The following is a 23436-nucleotide window of genomic DNA, read 5'->3' as shown; positions in this document are numbered from 1 at the left end:
CAATTCCTGGCAAATAGATGGGGAAGAAATGGAGGTAGTGACAGATTTTGTTTTCCTGGGCTCCAAGATCACTGCAGATGGGGACTGTAGTCAAGAAATTAAAAGACGCTTGCTCCTGGGAAGGAAAGCCATGGCAAATCTAGACAGCACACTAAAAAGCAGAGACATCACCCTGTCAACAAAAGTGCGTATAGTCAAGGCTATGGTCTTCCCAGTTGCAATGTATGGCAGTGAAAGTTGGACCATAAGAAAGGCTGAGCGCCAAAGAATTGATGCCTTTGAACTATGGTGCTGGAGAAGACTCCTGCGAGTCCCTTGGACTGCAAGGCGATCAAACCGGTCAGTCCTAGAAGAGATCAATCCTGACTGCTCTTTAGAAGGCCAGATCCTGAAGCTAAAACTCAAATACTTTGGCCACCTAATGAGAAGGAAGGACTCACTGGAGAAGAGCCTAATGCTGGGAAAGATCGAGGGCAATAGAAGAAGGGGACGACAGAGAATGAGGTGGCTGGATGGAGTCACTGAAGCAGTAGGCGTGAGCTTAAATGGACTCCAGAAGATGGTAGAAGACAGGAAGGCCTGGAGGAATGTTGTCCATAGGGTCGCGATGAGTCGGACACGACTTCGCAGCTAACAACATCTATCTATCTATCTATCTATCTATCTATCTATCTATCTATCTATCTATCTATCTATCTATCTATCTATCATCTATCTATATATCTATCATTCTACACCTACTAACTGCAGCAAGAACTGTATTTCCCTAATATTGGAAAAATGAAAATTTACCAACTGAAGAAGAATTAATTAAGAAAATTTTAGAGTGTGCAGAAATGGATAGATTGACTTTAAAGATAAAAGAGAAAGAAGATTCAGTGTATTTTAGAACATGGGATAATTTTTATCAATGGCTAGAAAAACGAGTTAGAGAGAAAGGAATGTGATATGTAACTTTGAATATATATTAGCAAGAAGACAATTGAGTGATTAATTAACATATTGTTTATGATAATTAACTATTACTTATTGGTTTTTTCTTTAAACATGTGAACCCAGACATTATGCTGTTTGCTAAATATTGAAAATGTTATTTGTAAAAACCCCAACCCTAACCCCAATCTCGACCCCACCCTATTCTGACTCCTATAAAAACTAATATATATATTATAATATTATATATATATATATATGTATGTGTGTATATATATATGTATATATATATGTGTGTGTGTGTGTGTGTGTATATGGATCTTTGGTTATTCGGGTTTTTTCCTGCGTAGAACTAAAGGTGTAGGGGCGACGTTTCGACGGAATCCCGTCCGTCATCATCAGGCTGGTGGCTTCTGCTTCCTTCTTCTGGGAGAAGCATGTGGCTCTTTGTTCCTCTTTTTTAAACTGCGAGACGGGGTGTGTTCTGTGGGTGGAGGTGTGCTCTGATTGGGTGGGGGAGTAAGTGTGTTCTGATTGGGTGGGAGTGTGTTTTGAATGGTGGGTGTGTTCTGATTGGGTGGGGGTGTGTTTTGAGTGGATGGGCTGGTCTCAGCTGCCAGCCTTAGACCTGAGCTGGTGAGTTGTGCTGCTTTTGTTCGGCTTCGTGTTTGTGGTGGTGCCATGTTTTTATAGTGGGTGTCAGTTTGCTTATTGTGTGGTTTGGAGGGGTTTAAAGTGGCTGATGTTGCAGCTGTAGTTAGGTTTCTGTTTTGTGGTTGTGCCTCGTTATCATTGTGGGTTCGGATTTGCTTTTTGAATGGTTGTGTGGTGGTGATGTCATGTGGTGTTATCATGACTTTGGGTCTATCATTCTTGGTGGTTGGGACTCGTCTGTCAATCAAGGCGGGTTTCCAAATGGTTGGTAGGCGAGAGGTATCATCTCGTTTGTTTATGCTGTGGGGGCGTTTTTCTACAGGGAGTGCAGAATTATTAGGCAAATGAGTATTTTGACCACATCATCCTCTTTATGCATGTTGTCTTACTCCAAGCTGTATAGGCTCGAAAGCCTACTACCAATTAAGCATATTAGGTGATGTGCATCTCTGTAATGAGAAGGGGTGTGGTCTAATGACATCAACACCCTGTATCAGGTGTGCATAATTATTAGGCAACTTCCTTTCCTTTGGCAAAATGGGTCAAAAGAAGGACTTGACAGGCTCAGAAAAGTCAAAAATAGTGAGATATCTTGCAGAGGGATGCAGCACTCTTAAAATTGCAAAGCTTCTGAAGCGTGATCATCGAACAATCAAGCGTTTCATTCAAAATAGTCAACAGGGTCGCAAGAAGCGTGTGGAGAAACCAAGGCGCAAAATAACTGCCCATGCACTGAGAAAAGTCAAGCGTGCAGCTGCCAAGATGCCACTTGCCACCAGTTTGGCCATATTTCAGAGCTGCAACATCACTGGAGTGCCCAAAAGCACAAGGTGTGCAATACTCAGAGACATGGCCAAGGTAAGAAAGGCTGAAAGACGACCACCACTGAACAAGACACACAAGCTGAAACGTCAAGACTGGGCCAAGAAATATCTCAAGACTGATTTTTCTATGGTTTTATGGACTGATGAAATGAGAGTGAGTCTTGATGGGCCAGATGGATGGGCCCGTGGCTGGATTGGTAAAGGGCAGAGAGCTCCAGTCCGACTCAGACGCCAGCAAGGTGGAGGTGGAGTACTGGTTTGGGCTGGTATCATCAAAGATGAGCTTGTGGGGCCTTTTCGGGTTGAGGATGGAGTCAAGCTCAACTCCCAGTCCTACTGCCAGTTTCTGGAAGACACCTTCTTCAAGCAGTGGTACAGGAAGAAGTCTGCATCCTTCAAGAAAAACATGATTTTCATGCAGGACAATGCTCCATCACATGCGTCCAAGTACTCCACAGCGTGACTGGCAAGAAAGGGTATAAAAGAAGGAAATCTAATGACATGGCCTCCTTGTTCACCTGATCTGAACCCCATTGAGAACCTGTGGTCCATCATCAAATGTGAGATTTACAAGGAGGGAAAACAGTACACCTCTCTGAACAGTGTCTGGGAGGCTGTGGTTGCTGCTGCACGCAATGTTGATGGTGAACAGATCAAAACACTGACAGAATCCATGGATGGCAGGCTTTTGAGTGTCCTTGCAAAGAAAGGTGGCTATATTGGTCACTGATTTGTTTTTATGTTTTTTAATGTCAGAAATGTATATTTGTGAATGTTGAGATGTTATATTGGTTTCACTGGTAAAAATAAATAATTGAAATGGGTATATATTTGTTTTTTGTTAAGTTGCCTAATAATTATGCACAGTAATAGTCACCTGCACACACAGATATCCCCCTAAAATAGCTATAACTAAAAACAAACTAAAAACTACTTCCAAAAATATTCAGCTTTGATATTAATGAGTTTTTTGGGTTCATTGAGAACATGGTTGTTGTTCAATAATAAAATTAATCCTCAAAAATACAACTTGCCTAATAATTCTGCACTCCCTGTATTTCAATGGCTTCTCTGATTATTCTGTTGTTAAAATGTTCAATTTTGGCGATAGTTTTGGTTTTTTTTAAATCAATTTCATGTCCCGTGGCTTCAAAGTGTTGGACCAGGGATGAAGTTTGTTCTCCTTTTCTGAGTGAGTTTTTGTGCTCTTCAATGCGTGCACTTATTCTTCTGTTGGTCTGTCCGATGTATGTGGTGGGGCAGGTGGTGCATGGGATTTCGTATACTCCTTGGTTTTCTAAGCCAATTATGTCCTTGGGGTTTCTTAGGATGGTGGATATTTTTCTGTCTGTGTAGAATGCTGTTTTGATGTTGTGTTTTTGGAGGACCTTGCTGATTCTGTCTGTGGTCCCTTTTAAGTATGGGAAGAGGGCTTTGCCATTTTCTTGTTCTCTGTCTTGGGTTTTTGTGGGTGTCTCTCTTCGGATTAAGTTGGTAATCGTGTTTCTTTGGAATCCATTGGCTGTTAGTACATTAGTGAGAGTGTGTAGTTCGGTTTTTTGGTGTTGTTCGTCAGCTAGGTGTTTTGTTCTGGAGATGAGTGTCTTGGCTACGGAGTTGATCTGTGCTGGGTGGTGGTGTGAGAGTGCGTTCAGATAGCGGTTTGTGTGTGTTTTTTTATGGTAGATAGTGTGTCCTAGGGAGCCGTTGGATTTCTTGTAGACTAAGACATCAAGGAAGGGAAGTTGATTGTTAGCTTCTGTTTCCATGGTGAATTGTATTTTGGGGTGTAGGCTATTGAGGTGTGTGAGGAAGTCAACCAGTTTTTCTTTGCCATGTGGCCAGATTACGAAGGTGTCATCTACGTATCTGAGCCAGAGTTTGGGTTTGTGGTTGGATTTTTCTAGAGCGAGGGTTTCAAAGTGTTCCATGTAGAGGTTTGCGATGACAGGTGAAAGGGGTGATCCCATGGGTGCTCCTTCCATTTGTTTGTATCTTTGTCCATTGTAGATGAAGTGTGTGTTAGATAGGCAGTGGTTGGTCAGATCTAGGATGTGTTTTGGGGGGTTGTATTTATTTAGGATAGCTGTCAAGGCTTCTTTGATTGGCACTTGGGTGAAGAGGGATATGACATCGAAGCTCACAAGTAGGTCACAGGGCTGTAAGTTTAGTTTACTTATGATCTCTATGAATTGGAATGAATCTTGTATGTGTGAGGTGATGGAATTTGCGTAAGGCTGTAGTTGTTTGGCAAGAAATTTGGCTAGATTTTGTAGAGGTGAGCCTATGGAGCTGACTATGGGTCTGAGTGGGGTTCCTTCTTTGTGTATCTTGGGCAGACCATAGAGCTTAGGACATCTGGATGATTTTTCTCTGGGAATGATTGTTTTCTGGATCTCTTCACTGATGGGGGTGGCTTTTATTTTGGATTTTGTGGTTTTTTCCAGGTAGGTGGTGGGATCTGTCTTGAGGAGTTTGTATGTGGAGTCTCGGAGTAGGTTGGATAATTTGGTATGGTAGTCAGATGAGTTCATTACCACCGTGGCGTTGCCTTTGTCTGCTGGCAGAATGATTATGCTGGTGTCATTTTTTAGGTTAAGTAGTGCTGTCTGTTCCTCTTTGGGTAAGTTGCTTTTGGGTGGTTTGCTGGTGCAGAGGATGTTGGTCACTTCGAGTCTGATTTTGTTGGCGTCATCAGGGTTAATTTTGGTCAGGATGGATTCGACTCCGCATATAATGGTTTCCGTGGGAATGTGTTTGGGAGCGACTGCAAAATTAAATCCTTTAGACAGGACGTTGGTTTCGGCTTTGGTGAGAATCCTATCTGAGATGTTGTGCACAGTTTGTTTCATGTGTTGCTGTGAGAGAGGAGGGGTTTGTTTCTGGCGTTCCTTTAGTCTTCGGAGTTTATTGGTGTGTGTGTCTGTTTTGTACGCAGTCTCTGTTTCAGCTCTCCAGACAGCGATTTGTTTGAATTTGTCCCAAAGTGTGGGGTGGATCTTGTTGCTGAGTTTGAGGTGAAGTGTGAGGAGGTCTCTGTTGATTCGGTCCAGGAGGAATCTTTTTGTGTGTTCATTTCTGATTAGGGCCAGTTCAGTTCTTATCAGGATGCGTTTGATGGCTGCAGAGTTGGAGTGGAATTTCAATTGGAAGGATGTGGGGATTAAATTTTGATCTCGGCAGTTGCGTAGGAATGTGAGGTCACACAGAATGGAAGCTCTTCGTACTTCAAGTTTTTCATAGGTCCTAGTTAGCTGGTGGATTTCCTCCCCGTAGAGGTAAGATATTTGTTTTCTGAGGTTTTCGCGGGTGTTCGTATATGGATCTTTGGTTATTTGGGTTTTTCCCCGCGTAGAACTAAAAGTGTAGGGGCGACGTTTCGACGGAATCCCATCCGTCATCATCAGGCTGGTGGCTTCTGCTTCCTTCTTCTGGGAGAAGCATGTGGCTGTTTGTTCCTCTTTTTTAAACTGCCAGAGGGGGTGTGTTCTGTGGGTGGAGGTGTGCTCTGATTGGGTAGGGGAGTAAGTGTGTTCTGATTGGGTGGGAGTGTGTTTTGAATGGTGGGTGTGTTCTGATTGGGTGGGGGGGTGTTTTGAGTGGATGGGCTGGTCTCAGCTGCCAGCCTTAGACCTGAGCTGGTGAGTTGTGCTGCTTTTGTTCGGCTTCGTGTTTGTGGTGGTGCCATGTTTTTATAGTGGGTGTCAGTTTGCTTATTGTGTGGTTTGGAGGGGTTTAAAGTGGCTGATGTTGCAGCTGTAGTTAGGTTTCTGTTTTGTGGTTGTGCCTCGTTATCATTGTGGGTTCGGATTTGCTTTTTGAATGGTTGTGTGGTGGTGATGTCATGTGGTGTTATCATGACTTTGGGTCTATCATTCTTGGTGGTTGGGACTCGTCTGTCAATCAAGGCGGGTTTCCAAATGGTTGGTAGGCGAGAGGTATCATCTCATTTGTTTATGCTGTGGGGGCGTTTTTCTATCTCAATGGCTTCTCTGATTATTCTGTTGTTAAAATGTTCAATTTTGGCGATAGTTTTATATATATGGCTTTTTTGTCATAGAACGCTCAGAACGGAGTTCCAGCACCTTTTTTGGATGGAACCTTGTAGGGTAGGCAAGGCAGGTTGTATGACATGTGTGAGTTCCGGCAAAAGCACTGCATGTGTGTGTGTGTGTGTATGTATGCATGTATGTATGTATGTATATGTATGTGTGTATGTATGTGTGTGTGTGTGTATATATATATATATATATATATATATATATATATATATATATATATATATATATATATATATATATATATATAAAGAAATAGTCCTGCAAGCTAAAAAAAGGCAAAGAAAAGGACATTCAAAACGGGGTGCAAAGCGCAACAAAATGCATATCGTGTAAAACTTGTAGCTTGTACTTGAAGGTCCTCCTTTACAGTAGTCGCCTATGGTTGTCTCTAAAAAGCAAAACAAAAAGCTTGGTGTGAAGATGAGAAAGAAAAGACATGATGGGTGAAGTGTTGAAAGTCATGCATAATGTAAAAAAAAATTGAACAGTCTTTCCCCCCCCTTCCCTTTAACAGGAGGAGAATCATGGCATGAAAGAACATGTGGGGAAAATTGGGACTAGCGAAAGAAAGAACTTGTTTACACATTCATAATTAATTGTTGGAACTCCCTGCCCTCAGTGGTGCTGTTCCTGTTATTTATTTATTTTTAAACGGCTTTCAAAGTCCTGAACAGAACTCATTCAAATGTGGGCAGCAGCTATTTCTCCCTGTCCTTTTTGTGACTTTCCTCCAAGCAGTTGAGTCAAAAGTCTTTGTGAGGTGAACTTGGCCTGATCCAGGGCTCGTCCATTGTTTTTATCAAGTTAGGAAATAAATTGTTACAGTCTCCAGGGAAAAATCTCTGGAGTCACAGTTTGGCCCTTGACCCTTTCTCAAGTCTATGAGAGATTTAAACTTAGAAAGTTGTCTGGGTTTTTAGTAAAACACTCTCATTTAAATCCAACTAGTTATGAAATCTTTATTCTACCCTACCCATCCGTGCTTGCTATGTTTGGGGTGGAAGGTTGCTTGCTGAATAACTTTGGGCTCTAATAAGTCACTTTGTAGAGTAGCAGATCCACAAAGCCCTTATGGAATTGGAAGTCTCTTCACTTTCTACAGATTGAAATGTTAGTGCTCTGGGTGCACTGTGTCACTCTGCAGCTTCACAGCACAGATGGCTCCAGAGGACTGTGTAATCTTCCTTTTTGCCAGGAGTCGACTTCTCTTGGCATGGCGTTCGTTGCTGGCAGTGTCCACGTTGAAACTGCCAGTACCCAAAAGCTAAAGGTTTCCAGTGTGTTACTCAGAGGATTAAATGGGAGAATTTGAAAGTTAGGGAGAGATGAAGATACGGAAGAGACTTATTGTGAATGCCCTGAAGGAAGAAATGTTTAATTCAGTTCATGTTATAAGTAGCAAGGAACGAAAATCTTCTTGGTTTAAGATATTATTTGGAGTAGATTTCTCCCCTTTCAGTGGCCCAAGTTTTCATCTCTTCAAAGAACTCCTCAGAATATCCTCACTTTTCAGAGATCCTGATATTTCCTTCCTTCCTTCCTTCCTTCCTTCCTTCCTTCCTTCCTTCCTTCCTTCCTTCCTTCCTTCCTTCCTTCTAAAGGCAGTCAGCTCTGAACAATCTACAGAATCAATGTAACAGTGCTAGAGGTTCATTATTTCGCTTTAATTGATACTCCTATGGTGCAAAAACCTTTCTAGCATAGATAATGGTATAGGCAGAAGCTCCTTTACAAAATTATTTTTATTATTATTATTTTTTTAATCCCATTTATATCCCGCCCTTCTCCGAAGAGTCAGGGCGGCTTACAATCTAAGCACAAATCAAATGTGCTTAGCAATAGCTTTCATTCTATGTATATGCCTGCTTATTAGGGCTTTCGCCCCCCCCCCCAAGCGGCATTATTACAAAGTCAGCTTATTGCCCCCAACAATCTGGGTCCTCATTTTACCTACCTCGGAAGGATGGAAGGCTGAGTCAACTTTGAGCCTGGTGGGATGCGAACCTGCAATAATTGCAGGCAGCTGGTGTTACTTAAGGAGGCATTAGCCCACTGCTCCACCAAGGCTCTAAAATTCTGTCTTGTTTTCTCCAGGTTGGGGAGCACATTCCCTATGTTGCTATTAAAAGAATGGTCATGTACTTGATTGCCATTTCAAGAATTCCTCCTTATTTTCTTAAGGAAATAAAACCATGCTGGGTGGAAATTTATCTCTGTGAATATTAAGGCTGCAGCAGGCTGTCCTGGAGCCCATGCATTTCATAGTGACATGTAGTACTGATCCACCATTTAAGATTGCTGCTTTTGTGAAACCCAGTTTACATCAGAACATACAATGTCTGTCTTCACATGGCAAGTGATTTCTATTCAAAGGCCACTCATACCATTTGGGGTATCGACATCACAAGTCACCAGCAACTATTAAATCTTTGGTGATGCAACACACTGGGTGTCTAATTCACCCAAGCACATATTGCAGTTCAGGGAGATTCCTCCCCTCAACAGCTGAACATGTGAACATTCAAAGGGATTCATTCACCATCTCACCAGAGATTGTGAGATGGTGCTAAAATCAGTCTGTCCATCACATCAGACTGAGGCTTTGCCTTTAAATATACTCACTTGATGTGGCAGCCATGAGGTGCTGAAGGAGTGTGGAGCAGCCCCGGGTCAGAGCCTTTGTGCCATTCAATTTTGCAGCAATGGCTGGCTTCCCAAGTTGTACGGTGGTCTTCAGCACCAGAACAAGTGTTGTAAAATAGAAGAAGGTGGAGGGCCAGGTGGCAGTAAATTCAGTAAGAATAATGCCACGTGCATTGTGGACAGGTCACTCCACCAGCGTCTCTGGATTGCAAACTGGAAGAGATTTTAAGCCAGGGAGATGAGCCCTAAAATTGTAAATGTTCCCAAAAGGAAGATCAGGAGAAGGCCTGAAGGAAATCAGACTGACATGTACAAGGGGGTGGGGGGGGGGTGAGGGCTGAATTGATGACTTGGGGGTGGGTGGGAATGAAGGGTGATGCAGATAGTAGCTGTCATGTGCTGCCAGAAGACCATGCACTGGAGGGGAAGTGGTGGTGGGGGGACTGTTAAACTTGTGAAAGAGGTTGTTTTGCAGATCTCTCTGAATTTGATATGCTGTTGGCAAGTATTCGAAGCAGTCATAGATTTGGCAATCTTCTACTAGCAGATTTGAAATGTTCATTCCTCAAGAACTGCTGCATCATTAGGTTATGCAAAACAGGGTACAATTTTGTAAATATGCCATCTTGTACTGGTATGACATTTATTCTGTTATCCAAGAAATATGCCAAAGGGAGAGAGACCTTCAGATTTCAGCCAAATATTAACTTGTTTATTGAGTGCTGGTAAAATGTTGACTGCTGTTTGATCTTTTCACAAAGCGAGCACTCCCTTGCTGTGGCTTTGGTGTTAAAGAGGGGCAGAGGGCATTTTTTGCAGCTGGATTCATGAAAAGAGTGCAGGCAGACACAGATTGCCTTGCCTGTAAAAATTCCCTGAAGCCTATTTCCTGAGTCCGTTTCTTCCTCGTAAAGATTCATTCAATAAGAATTAGGCAAACGTGGCTTAATAAAGAGCAGTTGAGAATGGTGATTCCATTTTTGGCTGTTCTTATTTTTTTGGCAATATTTCAAAACTGATCTTACATTCCCTAACCCCACCCCAGCCCCGATGGGTCACAGTCAACAAATTGAACAATTGAAGGATGAAAAAAATCAGGTCAGTTTCCCAGGAGAACGAAGAGCTATTAAAATATAGCATAGATTATCTCTTTCTTGATTGTCACTGGATTCTGTACAGAGCATCCATGCTGAGCACTGCAAGTCCCAAAGAGGAGCACCAGAGAAACACAGGGAAATGCAGTGTTCAACTTTGTGCAGTGTCATACTATAGTTTTACACATCTACTCGCTGCATGTCGGAAGCCGAGTTATCTTCCCGCTGAAAAGTGGCAAGTACGATTACCTTGAGGGCACTAATCACGAAAGGGGAACAACAGGCATAGAGTTATTTCTGTTTATTCCCCTAAGCTAGAAGCCTGTGCTGTCAACACAAAGTTGGCAAGTGGGCTGTGAGCTTTCACAAACACATGCATACACAGCTTTGCAGGGTTGAACACAATGGCTGCCTCCGATCTGTGGGCACGGTATATATGTGTGAGATAAATTTTTAAATTTATGGAACATTTTTATACAGATAGCTTGAATAGGTACTAAAACCCTAGCTGATCAGTAGCAAACATAACAGAGCTCTTTTTACCAAAGCTGTAATGAGCATCAGTGGGGAAGTAATTTCCCGAAGCTATGTTTTGGTTCATGCAATGTGTTACTTCCACTTATTTAGATTCATATTTTGCAATTTGTCTTCAGAGCATGAACAGCAGTAGCTTTTATACAGTTTTTTTAGTTATCCAAAAGTGTTGGGTACTTGTCCAGTCATTTTAGATAAATGAAGAAGTTATGTTTCTCCATTTAAAATCCGGGTGTAGTAATTAGAACATCAGCTTTGCAAGTTAAAAAGCTTATTTCTATAAACTTCTCTAAGTGAACCATTCCATTTCTGTTCTCAGAAAGTAAAATAAGATCCAGAAGTGACATTTTTCCGTCATCAGAGTTCTGTCTTTGGACATATTTGTGATGATAGTTGAAGCTTTCAGCAGCACTTTAGAGGGAACAGCTGCATCTGTGTCTCCTGAAGTCAACTTAAGGGCATCTTCATGATAGGCACAGAAGGGTTTTCGCATTTAGGAATGTTATATGAATACCATGGTCATATAGACATAACCTGTATTTTCCTTTTTAATTAAAATAGCAATCTGTTGTATTCATGTGTTTTTGAGTTACTCACACAGAGGGTTGTGTGGTTTATTTATGTTTGCGTTTTAGAACTCTACAGTTATGGCTAGAGCAGAAAACTTCCGAACAGTCGACTATCTACTGATCCATGGAACAGCAGATGGTAAGCAGAGTTGGACCTCATTGGTCATACAGAGAATGGGTCTACTACTGTGTTTCCCCCAAAATAAGACCAGGTCTTATTTTATTTTATTTTCGGACTGAAACACCTACCTGTTAGGTCTTATTTTCGGGGGGGGCATGTGTTTATTTTGCAGCCGCCCGCCTGCTCCTTCCCACCATCTGCTTGCCTGTGGCCACAATGGCTTATAGGGCTTCCCAGGGCAGATGCACTTCTCACCTGGACAGAGATATGACAGGAGACTGGAAGCTTCGTCTGCTTGCAAATGAGACGCTTTGAAACGGAGCGAGTCGCTCTTGGCTTGCCCGTAGCCGTGCTGGGATCACCTGCTTTCCCCCCCCCCATGCCTCCGCCTCCGCTTGCTGCCAGTGCTATCGCACAAGCCTCCACAAGCCTCCTGTGAGCCAGGTGGATGTGCAGCACATCCAGATCGCCTTAATCCCCTCCCCCTCTGACTCCGTGCTTGGACTTTCCTGTGCTGCATGAAGGGGCCGGAAGGCTAGGGCTGCTGCCAGACATGCTGCGGCCCACACATGTTCACCATCTCTTTGTGCTGGCCATGCCCCATCCCCCAGGCTTATTTTTTGTGGTATGGCTTATATTAGGCCCACCCCAAAAAAATCAGGCTAGGGCTTATTTTCAGGGTGGGTCTTATTTTCAGGGAAACATAGTAGTGACAGAACAACCCACCCCCCTCAAAAGGCAACCACCTTGAGGACTGCTTTGCTCACATCTTGGAAATCTCTAGCAAAGCTCCGGGATGAGTTCTCCTTTCTTTCCATTTAAGCGATAGTCTGTTTTTATTGTGACAGTTTGTCTGTTCTTGTTTCCTAGATAATGTTCATTTTCAGCAAGCAGCCCAGATTTCAAAAGCTCTGGTTGATGCACAGGTGGATTTCCAAGCAATGGTATGTGAAGAAATACATACATGTGTTTTACATTCTCAGTGAAGAGGTAAATGTAGGTAGTCCTCAGTTTACAACTTTAATGGAGCCTGCCCATTCTAAGTCATGACAGTCATAAAGCAAGAGATCCCGTGACAACCCTGATTTTATTACCTTTTCTGCAATGGACGTTAAGTGATTGACATAGTCATTAAGCCAACCTTGCGGTCGTTAAGTGAACCCACTGTTTGTTATGAGGCATTTCTTTTCTGAAAACCAGAAATAAATGCCACTTTTGGGCAAAAACATCGTAAATTGCAGTCACATAATCGCAGGATGCTGCAAATAACCATAAACGTGGACCCAGTTGTCAAGCATTCAAAATGCAGTCATGTGACCGCAGTTGACCATTGCAACTTTGAAACCAGGTAATAAGTGTGTGTGCGTGTGTGCGGGGGGGTGTCCGTCTGACTTTGGTCGCTAAGCAACTGGTCATAAGTCAAGGACAATCTGTATAAGAGGAGGTTTGTAAAAAGGGGATGTACACATTGCCGAAAGTAATGTTGCAGATATGAGATTGTAGAAAATAGAAGGCGTGTGCATTCCTTCCTTTAAAGTGAAGAAGTTGGCTTCATTTGCTGAAAAGCTCCAATTAGGTGCATTTAGGAAGGGAGAAGATACGATCCACTGAGTAGATTACAAAGGTTTTTCCCCCTCTTGTTTAAGCAGCACCGATTTATTTTCTTGCTACTGAGAGGTACTAAGGTAAAGGTGGGGAACTTGGAAATATACAATGGATACATTCACTAAATAGAAACTTGCCCATCCCCAGAATGGGTTCAATAGAGAGCATGGCCAATGCATAAAATATCCATTTACCAGAAAGTAAGTCCCTCAGGATGCTTGTAACTATCCCGGTAGAAATTGGGTGAGGGGAAGGTATTCTTCTAAATAACTACAGCCCTAGAAACTATAGCTACTTAATTTATTTTTCTTTAAAATGATCTTTCAAGAGAAACCAGGCAGAAGAGAGAGTTTGTTGAGCATTGTGGAATGTAGGGCACACTGGTGCTTGTGGGTGCTGCATGGTCTGCCAGCACACAAAGGGCTTGCTGATGAGAGCAACTAAACTGTTGCTATGGTTACGCAAACCCCATCTTCTCCCAAATGTTCTTACCTATCATTGAAAGTTGCAGATGTCAGGCGTCAAAGAAGGATACATAGTGATTCTGCTAAGCAGATTTCTTTATTGATCCATGCCTATAGGCGGAATCTTGCCAAACTAAAGCAGTCTGCTATATGTGCAAGCCTATGCTCAAAGAACTATTAGAGGAGGGGGGATGTCTTCACCCTCTTTCTCTCACCCAAAATATCTGAAATGAGTTGCCTGCTCCTCTGAAATCGAACCCCTCCCTCCTTGATGATATATATTTGGCCAGGCCTTCAATTAGAGATATATTTGGCCAGGCCTTCAATTAGATTCTGGCATAGTTGTGTTGATACTATCTACATCATAGCAGTATTACATAGATTATTGCCACAGGAGCGCTCTCGTTTCCTCTCCCGGCCCTAACTGGGAATTAAACACCAATACTAAGTCCAGCATCCACAGCATACCAACTCTCAGCTTTTCTACAAAGAATGTGTATCATCTCCCCAAATTCTTTCTGATCTAATCTAGGTTGGCCAGATCTGGGCTGCAAAAAACCTGTAGCCAAGAAACACAGGGAATCTTCAGTAATTGGCTGCCATTGAGCAGATCTTAGCAAGCCTGTTCTTGCCTCAAAGGAGCCTTTTTGTACAGCCCTGCCTCTGTGCATAAGGAGTGCATGGACCTGTTGAAGAGGGCAGCCTTGCCCGCTTCGAGCTCCCCTCATCCCAATAGCAAAACTTCTAAGGTTAGGCTCAGTTCCCCAGCTCTAAATAGGGGTGATTAGTTGGAGCTTACTTTAGCCCTGGATGCTAAGCTTAGGGCAGGAATTACAATTGGAGGATTCGTATGGCCAAGGCCAAGAGAAAAGTGAAGGAGCTCTGTTCATAACTTATATAAGGCAAGAATGGACTTCCCGCACTGAGAAGCTTCCAGTCAAGTTCTCAGGCAACAGTCTTACAATAGGTAGTTATCTGGAAGCAAAGCCCCTCTAAACTCCTTCCCTTTCCAGTCTTTCCCTTCCGTCTTTTCCTGCTCCACCCTCAAGTATTACGGCGTCTTCTCTTCTCTTGCATAAACCTTAGTTGTTGATCCAAGAGTCATCATCATGATTATCCTGTGATAACCACCTGACTTCAGTGGCACTTTTCCTACGTGAAATTTACAAAATGTGAAACAATCCATAACTGAAGGGAATCCTGTTAATTTTCACTGCAAATTAAAGCTGGGATTGACCGTTTTTTAGCCCTCAAACAAACCAACAAAATCAACTTTCTTCAAATGTTTTCATTACATTCTGGTTTCAGTGGTATAAAAGTACTGTTTCTGTTGATCCAGCATGCTGGATGTACGTTTTATCATTTCAAGTAATCAGTGGTGTTATTTGCTCTAATACAAAGCACAGGGAGTTCTGAATTCGTGTAGTGTTCCAGTTTTGTGATGGGCCATTGATCATTGATTTTTTTTCTTCTTTTTTCAGTGGTATACAGATAAAGATCATGGAATTGGAGGACATGCCCACAGCCATATTTACCATCACATGAGTCATTTTTTGAAACAGTGTTTTAAATTGCCATAATATTGGGAATGCCTTATCTGTGTGAAGCTGTTCAACTTCTGAAGTCTTAACGAGCACTTTTCTAGTAAATTGTCCCATATTTCATTGGATGACACAGTCAGTTTAATTTGTTTGGACACTTGAATGAAGAAAACATATATATATTTTTCTTTCTGCAATTACCTGCAGGGATCCACTGAGCACAAACCAAAGAACTGCAGATCCCTATCGTTCCTGTAAGAGCTGCTCTAGTCTTTTTTTTTCTTCTTAAGGACTATTTTGCATAATAAGTGTTTTTAACAATGCAAGTTTCCTTGCAGTAAGCAACCATTGCCCTGAGTGCAGAAATCTTGAAATATATATACACACACACACACACACACACACACACACACATACATAAATATATGGAACTTGTTCTTTTGAAAGAAGGCTTAATCCAGGTTCATCAGCTGCTCCTTACAAGCTAGGAAAAAATACTTGAATTTTAGGTGAAAATTTAGCATTTCAATAAGTATCAGTTTGTAGTTTTAGTTTTTAGTTTTTCTTTACCTGAACCTACGTGGCAGCTCTCTATAAATAGGTGGATTTCTACCAAAATAAACAGTAGCTGATACAGGGAAATCAATCTGTGATGGGAGAGCTTTGCAATCAAACTTCTTGCTTAAACGGAGAGGAAAGACCCTAACCCTAGAAGCTCCTAACTTCTTTAAAGTCAAGATGGCAGTTTTATTGGAATATGCCTCCAGATAGATGGAAAAGGAGAGGAGGGACAGGAACATTAAAATGTTTTTTTTCCCTATCTGGAATATTTGGGAGAAAATTCCAGGAGACACTCTAGAACAGAGGTCCCCAACCTTTGGGGCACCAGGGACCGGTTCTGTGGAGAGAGGTTTTTCCGCAGACCGGAGGGGGCGTGGTGTTGTGTGCTGCCTGCATCTCGCGGGTGAGGCTTTCCTTGTTTGTGCGGACTGGCTGCTGGCATGCCGCGGCCTGGTACTGGTCCACAGACCGGGGGTTGGGGACTCCTGCTCTAGAACCAGCAAGTCAGACTACTTCCAGAACTGCGGCAATTGATAATCACCTAACAATGAAAATACCAGCCACTTGAATTGTTCCCGTTGGGCATTTGGGAGGCAGGGTACCAGGGCCAGCTCACCAAGGGCTTTCATGAATCTGTCCAAGTGAATGATGCCAGGTTTCAACCTTGAGAATGGCAGGATACTTGGAAAAAAGCAAAAGGTGTTTGGTTTGTGCATCTAGCGTTAAGCAAAGTGGAGGAGTGAGTGGCTACATCTGGGTGCCTCAGGGATTTTATTAAGCCTGTTGGCACCAGCAAGCAGCCAATTTTCTCCCTTCTGCTTTCTATATGCTTGCTATACCAGATGAACTCATTTCCTATCTTCAGCATGTATCCAGTACAGTGGAAATTGCTTTTCCTGTATGAATAGCCCAAACATAGGCAGCATTTCTGGTGATACTGCCTGCAGTGGGTTCCAGATTGGGTGAGAGTGAATATCTAATCTGCCAAATGCACTTTTCTAAACAATTGCTAGGGAGGGACCCGGGGTTTCCACAGAATTGGAAATGGAGAGTAAGGTTAAATGCTACAGGGTGAAAATTAGCACATGAATTGGAACCAGACTACCTACTTTCTGAGCCATTAGATATTTAGTCTCTGTATTAATCCTATCTCATTTGAATTAATAGCAAATTTAAGACCTGTGGTACAGGCTTGGTTCTCTGTATGATATAATTATATGTACCCATCATACATAGGAATCATGAAGACAGCAATAATCTGGTTATGGTGAGTAATATAATTTGTGAGAATGGGATGCAAAACATGGTTTCAGAACTGTTCTATGCATGAGATTCATATTGGATGAATGTAATTTGTTAGCACAATCTTCTAAAAAGTTCAATATGGTTGAAAAGGATGGTTAAAATAGACCGCCTTGCAAACGTTATTTTAACTGTAATGCAATAAAACAATTTTCTACTACCAAGGACTAAAACATGTGATGAAGTCTTTAATTGTTAGCCTCAGCTACAGATGTTGCAACAATTTAGAGTACAATCCATTGTTGGTCCTAAACTTTGGGAACTTCTCTGGCCCACACTTTTTACATTTTCATAATATGCATCGTCATAGTGTTTCAGTTTAATTGATCATGATTTTTATGTTACTTTAATTTGCTTTTAATTATAATTTTTATTAATTATGCTTCCCTCTCTTTTTGAGAGTTGAAGATCATTTGGAGGGCATCCAGGTTGGGAAAAGCGGAATTAATAGGATTGTACTTTGAGTCTCTTTAATGAGTGGAAAAATTTAATTTAGTGAATATTAGCAGCTTTTCATAATTGCAACAGTTCATATTAGTATCATGTAACAAAATTTGTTGAGTATGTTATATTCAGTAAGTCAGTGTCAAATCTTACTTTTTCTGGCATGGTGAGTTGTCAGTGACATTAGGTGTGAATTCAAAGTAGACAAGGGAAGGGAGAGGAGAGCTGTGTGGAGAACAAAAATCATTTTATGATACATGTCATAAAGATTTTAGATTCAGCAGGGAAAGAAAATGTATTCTGATTTCTTCAAAGTGAAAGTTGTGCAGGAAGCTTGTTAAATAAAGCAGATATAAAGTGTCATAATCCGCATGTCTCTGCACCAGGAAGCAGTCCTATAATGTTACTTTTTGAATACCTCCTGCTAGCTCTGTTTAAAATCCACAGATGCCTGAATTTTAAAGTAAAAACAGGCAATCATTCATGAAGTCCATCAAATACATATGTAATTTGCTCTTACATAAATTGTAGACTTGCAGTGAATTGTAAACTTGCAGTGAAAAAAAGAAGACTGGATTTAGTTCTACCAAGATTAACACCCATCTAATACATATGTAAAGAATTAGTTCTAATGGGTTCACATTGGCTTTTTTCAAGTGTCTGCATATGTGGGTCTAGAGTTCTACATAATTGTAAATTGTGTGGAACAGGAGGGACAATCTGCATCCCGAGAGCCACATATGTCCCTTAAAGACTGCTGTGATCATGACTGCTGAACCCTGGCAGCCTAGTTTCTTGCCATTTTGTGTGGGGATCAAATAGGAACTCAAAGACATTTAACACCCCCATTCCTCCTAACGCTTGATTTAGACTTGTCTGCAACTGCATGTAGCATCAACACATACCTAGGCTGAGAAGAGGGTTGATGGATAAGCGTAGGTTGCAGATGGTTGCAGACAGGTAACCATGGTCATACTTCCCAATCTCAACTAAGCATTGTGTGGAGATGCAAGTCCTGCATGCTGATTGGTTGATTCAACTTCCTCTTGGGAGGTGGGAGGAAGGCAAGACACATTCAAACATTTATAGAAGTGCTAATACAACAGTTCTGTAACCGTCTCAGAGTGATAAGTACATACTTGGGATAATGGAGAGGTCTAACCCAAGCTTTACTCTTTCCTTATCCCTTCCTGTTAAGGGTTGCTCATCCCTAATTTAGATAATAATATACACAGATATTACATTGAAAAAAAATAGATCCTGGAGTGGGTTGCAAAAGAAAATAAAAAAAATATACTATGGTGTAATATCATATCAGTTCAAATGTATAGAATTCATCAATCTAGTAATGATTAATGCTACTCCGTAGCAAACAAACTCTCCAGCTGGAACTCAAATTCTGGTGGCTTCATAGATATATCCAGTGGTGGGATTCAGCCGGTTCGCACCATTTTGGCAGAACCGGTGGCTAATTTTTTGTTGCCCAGGCTCAGAATGGACTTCGGAAGCGGCATCCACACAGAGAACCGGTTGTTGACTTATTTGGATCCCACCACTGGATATATCCACATAGCTTTGTTGGCAACAAGATGTAAGTGGTTTGCCATTGTCTCCTCAAAAATTTTTTTTAACTTCTTGGTACCCTCCAATCCAATGACTCCAGTCTAACCTTGATTAGCTTTTTGAGATTAGCTAAAGTCTGATAGATGCTGTTAAAGCGTCGCGTATTGATTTAGACATGAAATAGTACAACAAATCTCTTAGGGTTATGGCAGGGTTAATAATGAATTTTTAAATTTGGATCCTGATCCAGAGAACTGCAGGATCTAAAATTTGCATGTTTGCTATAAGAGAGGCCTGAGACCAGGACTTGCTAGCAACAAATCACTGCTGCAGTGGTCATAGGAGAGTGCTGATTAGCTGTGCATGTTGGACTAAATCCTTGTATAAAATCTTATTTGTATTTGTGGAAAAGGTTAACGACAATGTATTTTGCCTGCATCGTAAGCAATAAATATAGGCATGTTCAATATAAACAGGAAGAACAGTTAGGATAAATATTTATTTCTGGATAACATTTCTTGATTCATGAAAAAACAATACTCCATTCACACGTACACTTAAAACTTTTTAATAAATTACATCCAAGAAATTAAGCAGTTTGACCAGGAAATGGGAAATTAAAAGTAAATATACTACTGCCAGTTGCATTTTATTCTCTTACTGTGATTTGAAAATGTTGGGATTGATACTCGCACAAAAACAGGCTGTTTTAAAAAAGAGCCCTCCAAAATACTGAACAGAAATACTGCAGAATATAATTCAGTCCATGAATTTTTAAGTGTCCAGAAAGCTGAGTTGATTGTTCTGCATATCAGCATTTTTTTAAAAAAAACAACAACAACCAGCAGTCAGTTTCTCTTCATGGACTACTCTGCATTGCATGGCTATTAAAAGACTCACTTGGAATGTTACAAGGGATCATCCAGTACACAATGACAAAGCATTTTAGAGTCATATTTTTATCTAAATTTATCCATACATTTTATTCAGTGCAGTTTTTTTTTCCTTTGAATTTATCATTTGCATACATGAAGTTGAAGAATTTAGACAACACTGAAAAAATATTGGGCATCAAAAATAGCTTCAGAAGCAATGCTTTTCATTATGTAAATCTAATCTAGCCTACTTTTGGCACAAAAGCAGCTGGTGTGATACTGTGTACAAAGCACAAGGCATATGGAATTGGGTAGCCTAGATTCTTACTCCACTGTCATTGAAGAAAAAGTAGCCTGTGCAGATGGATGAGGCCCATTTCTCAGACCAGTCACTCCCAAGCTCCTGCAGTTGAGCAGGTTGCTGTGAATCTAACACAAATGGCTCTTAAGGCTACAACTTTCTTTCAAAAGGCAAGCATACATTCTCTTCTAGCTGATGACAGGAGAGAACATGTCTATGGCAAGGCCTTGGCTCCTTAATCTTGGTTCTCCATCCGCAACATGGAATTAATATCACATACTCCCTACTTGAACAGGTGGACAAAATCTGAAGCTGGTGGATGCATTTGACTACAATCGTAGCAGATGTTCTATACCAGGGGTAAGGAACTATGGTCCCTTTATGACTTGTGGACTTCAACTCCCAGAATTCCTGAACCAGCTGTGCTCAGGAATTCTGGGAGTTGAAGTCCACAAGTCATAAAGGGCCTGTAGTTCCTCAACCCTGTTCTACAGGAAAGACCAGAATCTACTTGCTGCTGGTAGTATCCAATAAGTGGATCTAGTGGGGTGAACAAAGCCTTCCACACACAAACTGTTTAAAAGGTATGCTAAAAGGTTAAGCCATTTCCAAATTGTAAAAAGAACCGTGCCTTTTTTTTCTTCTGTCCTGGAAAATCCCTATCCTTTGGTCCTATGTTCCTGTCAACATGTACTGTATTTACTTTGAAATTCATGATCCTTTGGAGAGAAACAGGCACAAATGCTTCATCTAAAGATTCCCATTTGTTTCTTGCAAAAGACTTAACTTCCAGTGTATGGCACCCACTCAAACATTTCAATGGAGAAGTCAGTTCGACAACTGCAACCTTTCCAGGTCCCTGACTAGCAAATCAGAATCAGGGATGATTCTTATCACTGATTCTGCCCCTTTATTCTCTTCTAGCTATGCAAGCCCTGCTGCTTGCGGCTGTTATCATGCCTGGCAGCAAAACTCGGCTGAGGATTCTTCCCATATTAGGGGCAACTTGGAACTTGAAAAAGCCTGAATGTATCAGTATATTTTCCTGATTCTTGAAACCACTGGTGAGCTTGTAAGATCCGGTTAATTGTTTGTTAATGTCCCCCCACCACCACAAAAGCTAAAAACATATAAAAATAAATTTAAAATGTTTGATATTGCCCTTTTATTTTACTCACAATGCACTCATTCTCACAGGTGCTTGGAGCATTTTTTCCCCTCCAACTGCCTTCACACAATGGAACTGAATCCTTCTTCACGAATATGCAACCACAGGTTGCTTATGCAGATGCCAAACATGAGCAACCAATGGGTTTGTCTATGGGGAGAATCGTTATGGTGAGATTGCCCTAAGGAAGTTGTGCTCAGGCAGCCTATTAAAACTAGGACGCCATATAAAAGCATGGCTTTGCAGCAACCTGCTTGAGGGATGGACCCTCTTTGAAGTTGTTTTCTGGGATGAAAATATGTAATTTAGCTATTCATAAAATCCAAGACAATAATAACATTATATGGCTTCTACAGAAAGAGTGTGGATTCCAAAATGCATGAAACTATTAAGAAAGACTAAACATACGTTAGTGCAGAACGGTGATCTGATCAGTAACAGCCTTGTCCCTAAATGTCAACACTTTTATTTCAGTGGGATTCTGACTTCGAACTTAATTAACAATAGGAAGTAAATGAAATTACAGTCAAATCACACCTTGGTCCCACTGGTATCAAAAAAGAAAAAAGAAAAAAAGAAGTGCATGCTTCAACCATTAACCTGAAATTAATAGGTTTAAAATTTTAACTATAGATGGATTGTGCCTGAAAGCATGCACTTGAGGAAAAGTGAGAAGCAATTGCCCTGTTGATTATTCTGGGTCATTTTTACTGATCATTTCTGTCAAGGATTATAATCCAGAAAGTTAGAAAAAAAAGTATTATTTATCTCCACAATGCAGCTGTTGGACCTACCACTGCAACATTTAGTACAGTACAGTATAAGATACAATAGTAACAGCTTGCATTCACAACAAATATTGTACGGATATTGCACATCGATGGATGTGGCTTTTTTTCCCCAAACAAGATGAGAGAATGTTAACTATATTCTATATATCTTTATATATTATATTGTTTTATTTTTCCAGTTATATATAAATTTAAATATTAAATATCCAGTATTAAATCAAGGAAATTGCACAAATATAGGTCTCATCCTGTAAATCACACACATACATACAATCGTACACGCACACATACAAGCCATGATTTTAAACTTGGGGGGGGTTGTAACTCATTAGAACGCTGAGTTTGGAGGAGGATCAAAGCAATCCTTATTGAAAAATAGCTCAAAAAATGATTTTTTTTCTTTGTTATTTTTAGGTTTCTGAAGCAATTGGTCCCAAATTATACAATTCTTCCATTGTAGGAATATGGATTCAATATTTGAATCCTTTACTCAGATGAATAAAGACTATTTCCAGTTGTTTTTTTGTTTTGTTTTCTTCTAGTATGGAAAAGCTATGAAAATAAGCCACATAGGCAAAGTAGGAAAATAGGTCCAATTCTACAGAGAGGAGTTGGAATGGAAACACTGGTTCACATTTCCAAAGGGTTTTCAATTGGGGAACCCCAGCAAGGTTTCATTGGCTACCCCCATTTTTCTGCATCGCTTCAGCCAGAACCGAAGAGCAGACAATGAACTGAAGCACATACTGCACGACTTACATTTTTTTACCAGTGCTACTGTGAGATGATGCACAAGATGTACAAGGGGGGGGGCAATCAAATCTGGAACATTCGTGATTGCAGCACTCCTGCATTTGCCTTGTTTTTTTTTAAACAGACACACTGAAGAGCAAGTCACAGACAAGTCTCACGATCCACACCTTTCCCTGAGTCAGCTTTCTTCTCTTGTTGGCCTTCAGTGCTAGTTGGGGGAGAAGAGAGAGAAAGAAATAAGTTGTGCGCTTGTGTTTCTACAATGCATCGCTTTGGGGACTGAGTAAATGAAGCAGCTCTCTGTCGCCCCCCCCTCCTCCTCCTCCTGCCCCCATATTTATTTATTTATTATATTTTTATAACGCCCTTCTCCTGAAGGACTCAGGGCGGTGTACAGGGCAATAAATACAAAAACAGGATACAAAAGTTAAAAACGATTAAATAAATGCCCAAGGTTAAAACAATAATTAAGACGTATTAAAACCCCAACCCTAACCCATCAGACCAGGTCAGATTGCTCAAATAGATACGTTTTTAGACCGCGCCAGAAGGAGCGAAGGTCGGGGGCCATCCGGAGCTCAACCGGCAAGCGGTTCCATAGGTCTGGCGCGCCCACAGAGAACGCCCTCCCCCTG

The 23436-nt window shown here is 41.2% G+C and overlaps 2 protein-coding genes across 4 annotated transcripts in view; one reads left to right on the top strand and one right to left on the bottom strand.

Moving 5' to 3' along the window:
* The window catches only part of DPP4 (dipeptidyl peptidase 4), a 91259-nt gene extending 73898 nt beyond the window's left edge, over nucleotides 1–17361 (top strand). For both annotated transcript variants that reach the window (XM_083348523.1, XM_083348524.1), the window contains exons 24-26: nucleotides 11379–11451; nucleotides 12304–12377; nucleotides 14984–17361. In XM_083348523.1, coding sequence (XP_083204649.1) covers nucleotides 11379–11451; nucleotides 12304–12377; nucleotides 14984–15082 — 246 coding nt within the window. In that variant the 3' untranslated portion in view covers nucleotides 15083–17361. The remainder of the gene's footprint in view (nucleotides 1–11378; nucleotides 11452–12303; nucleotides 12378–14983) is intronic.
* Nucleotides 17362–22348: 4987 nt separating this feature from the next.
* Nucleotides 22349–23436, bottom strand: part of SLC4A10 (solute carrier family 4 member 10) — a 66814-nt gene continuing 65726 nt past the window's right edge. For both annotated transcript variants that reach the window (XM_083348520.1, XM_083348521.1), the window contains one exon: nucleotides 22349–23009. In XM_083348520.1, the coding sequence (XP_083204646.1) occupies nucleotides 22943–23009 (67 nt within the window). In that variant the 3' untranslated portion in view covers nucleotides 22349–22942. The remainder of the gene's footprint in view (nucleotides 23010–23436) is intronic.

This window comes from Vipera ursinii, assembly GCF_947247035.1.
Source record: "Vipera ursinii genome assembly, chromosome: 1".
NCBI classification, from domain to species: Eukaryota; Metazoa; Chordata; class Lepidosauria; order Squamata; family Viperidae; genus Vipera; species Vipera ursinii.
Note: the sequence above shows the minus strand (reverse complement) of the source record. Positions and strands in the feature narration are given on the sequence as shown.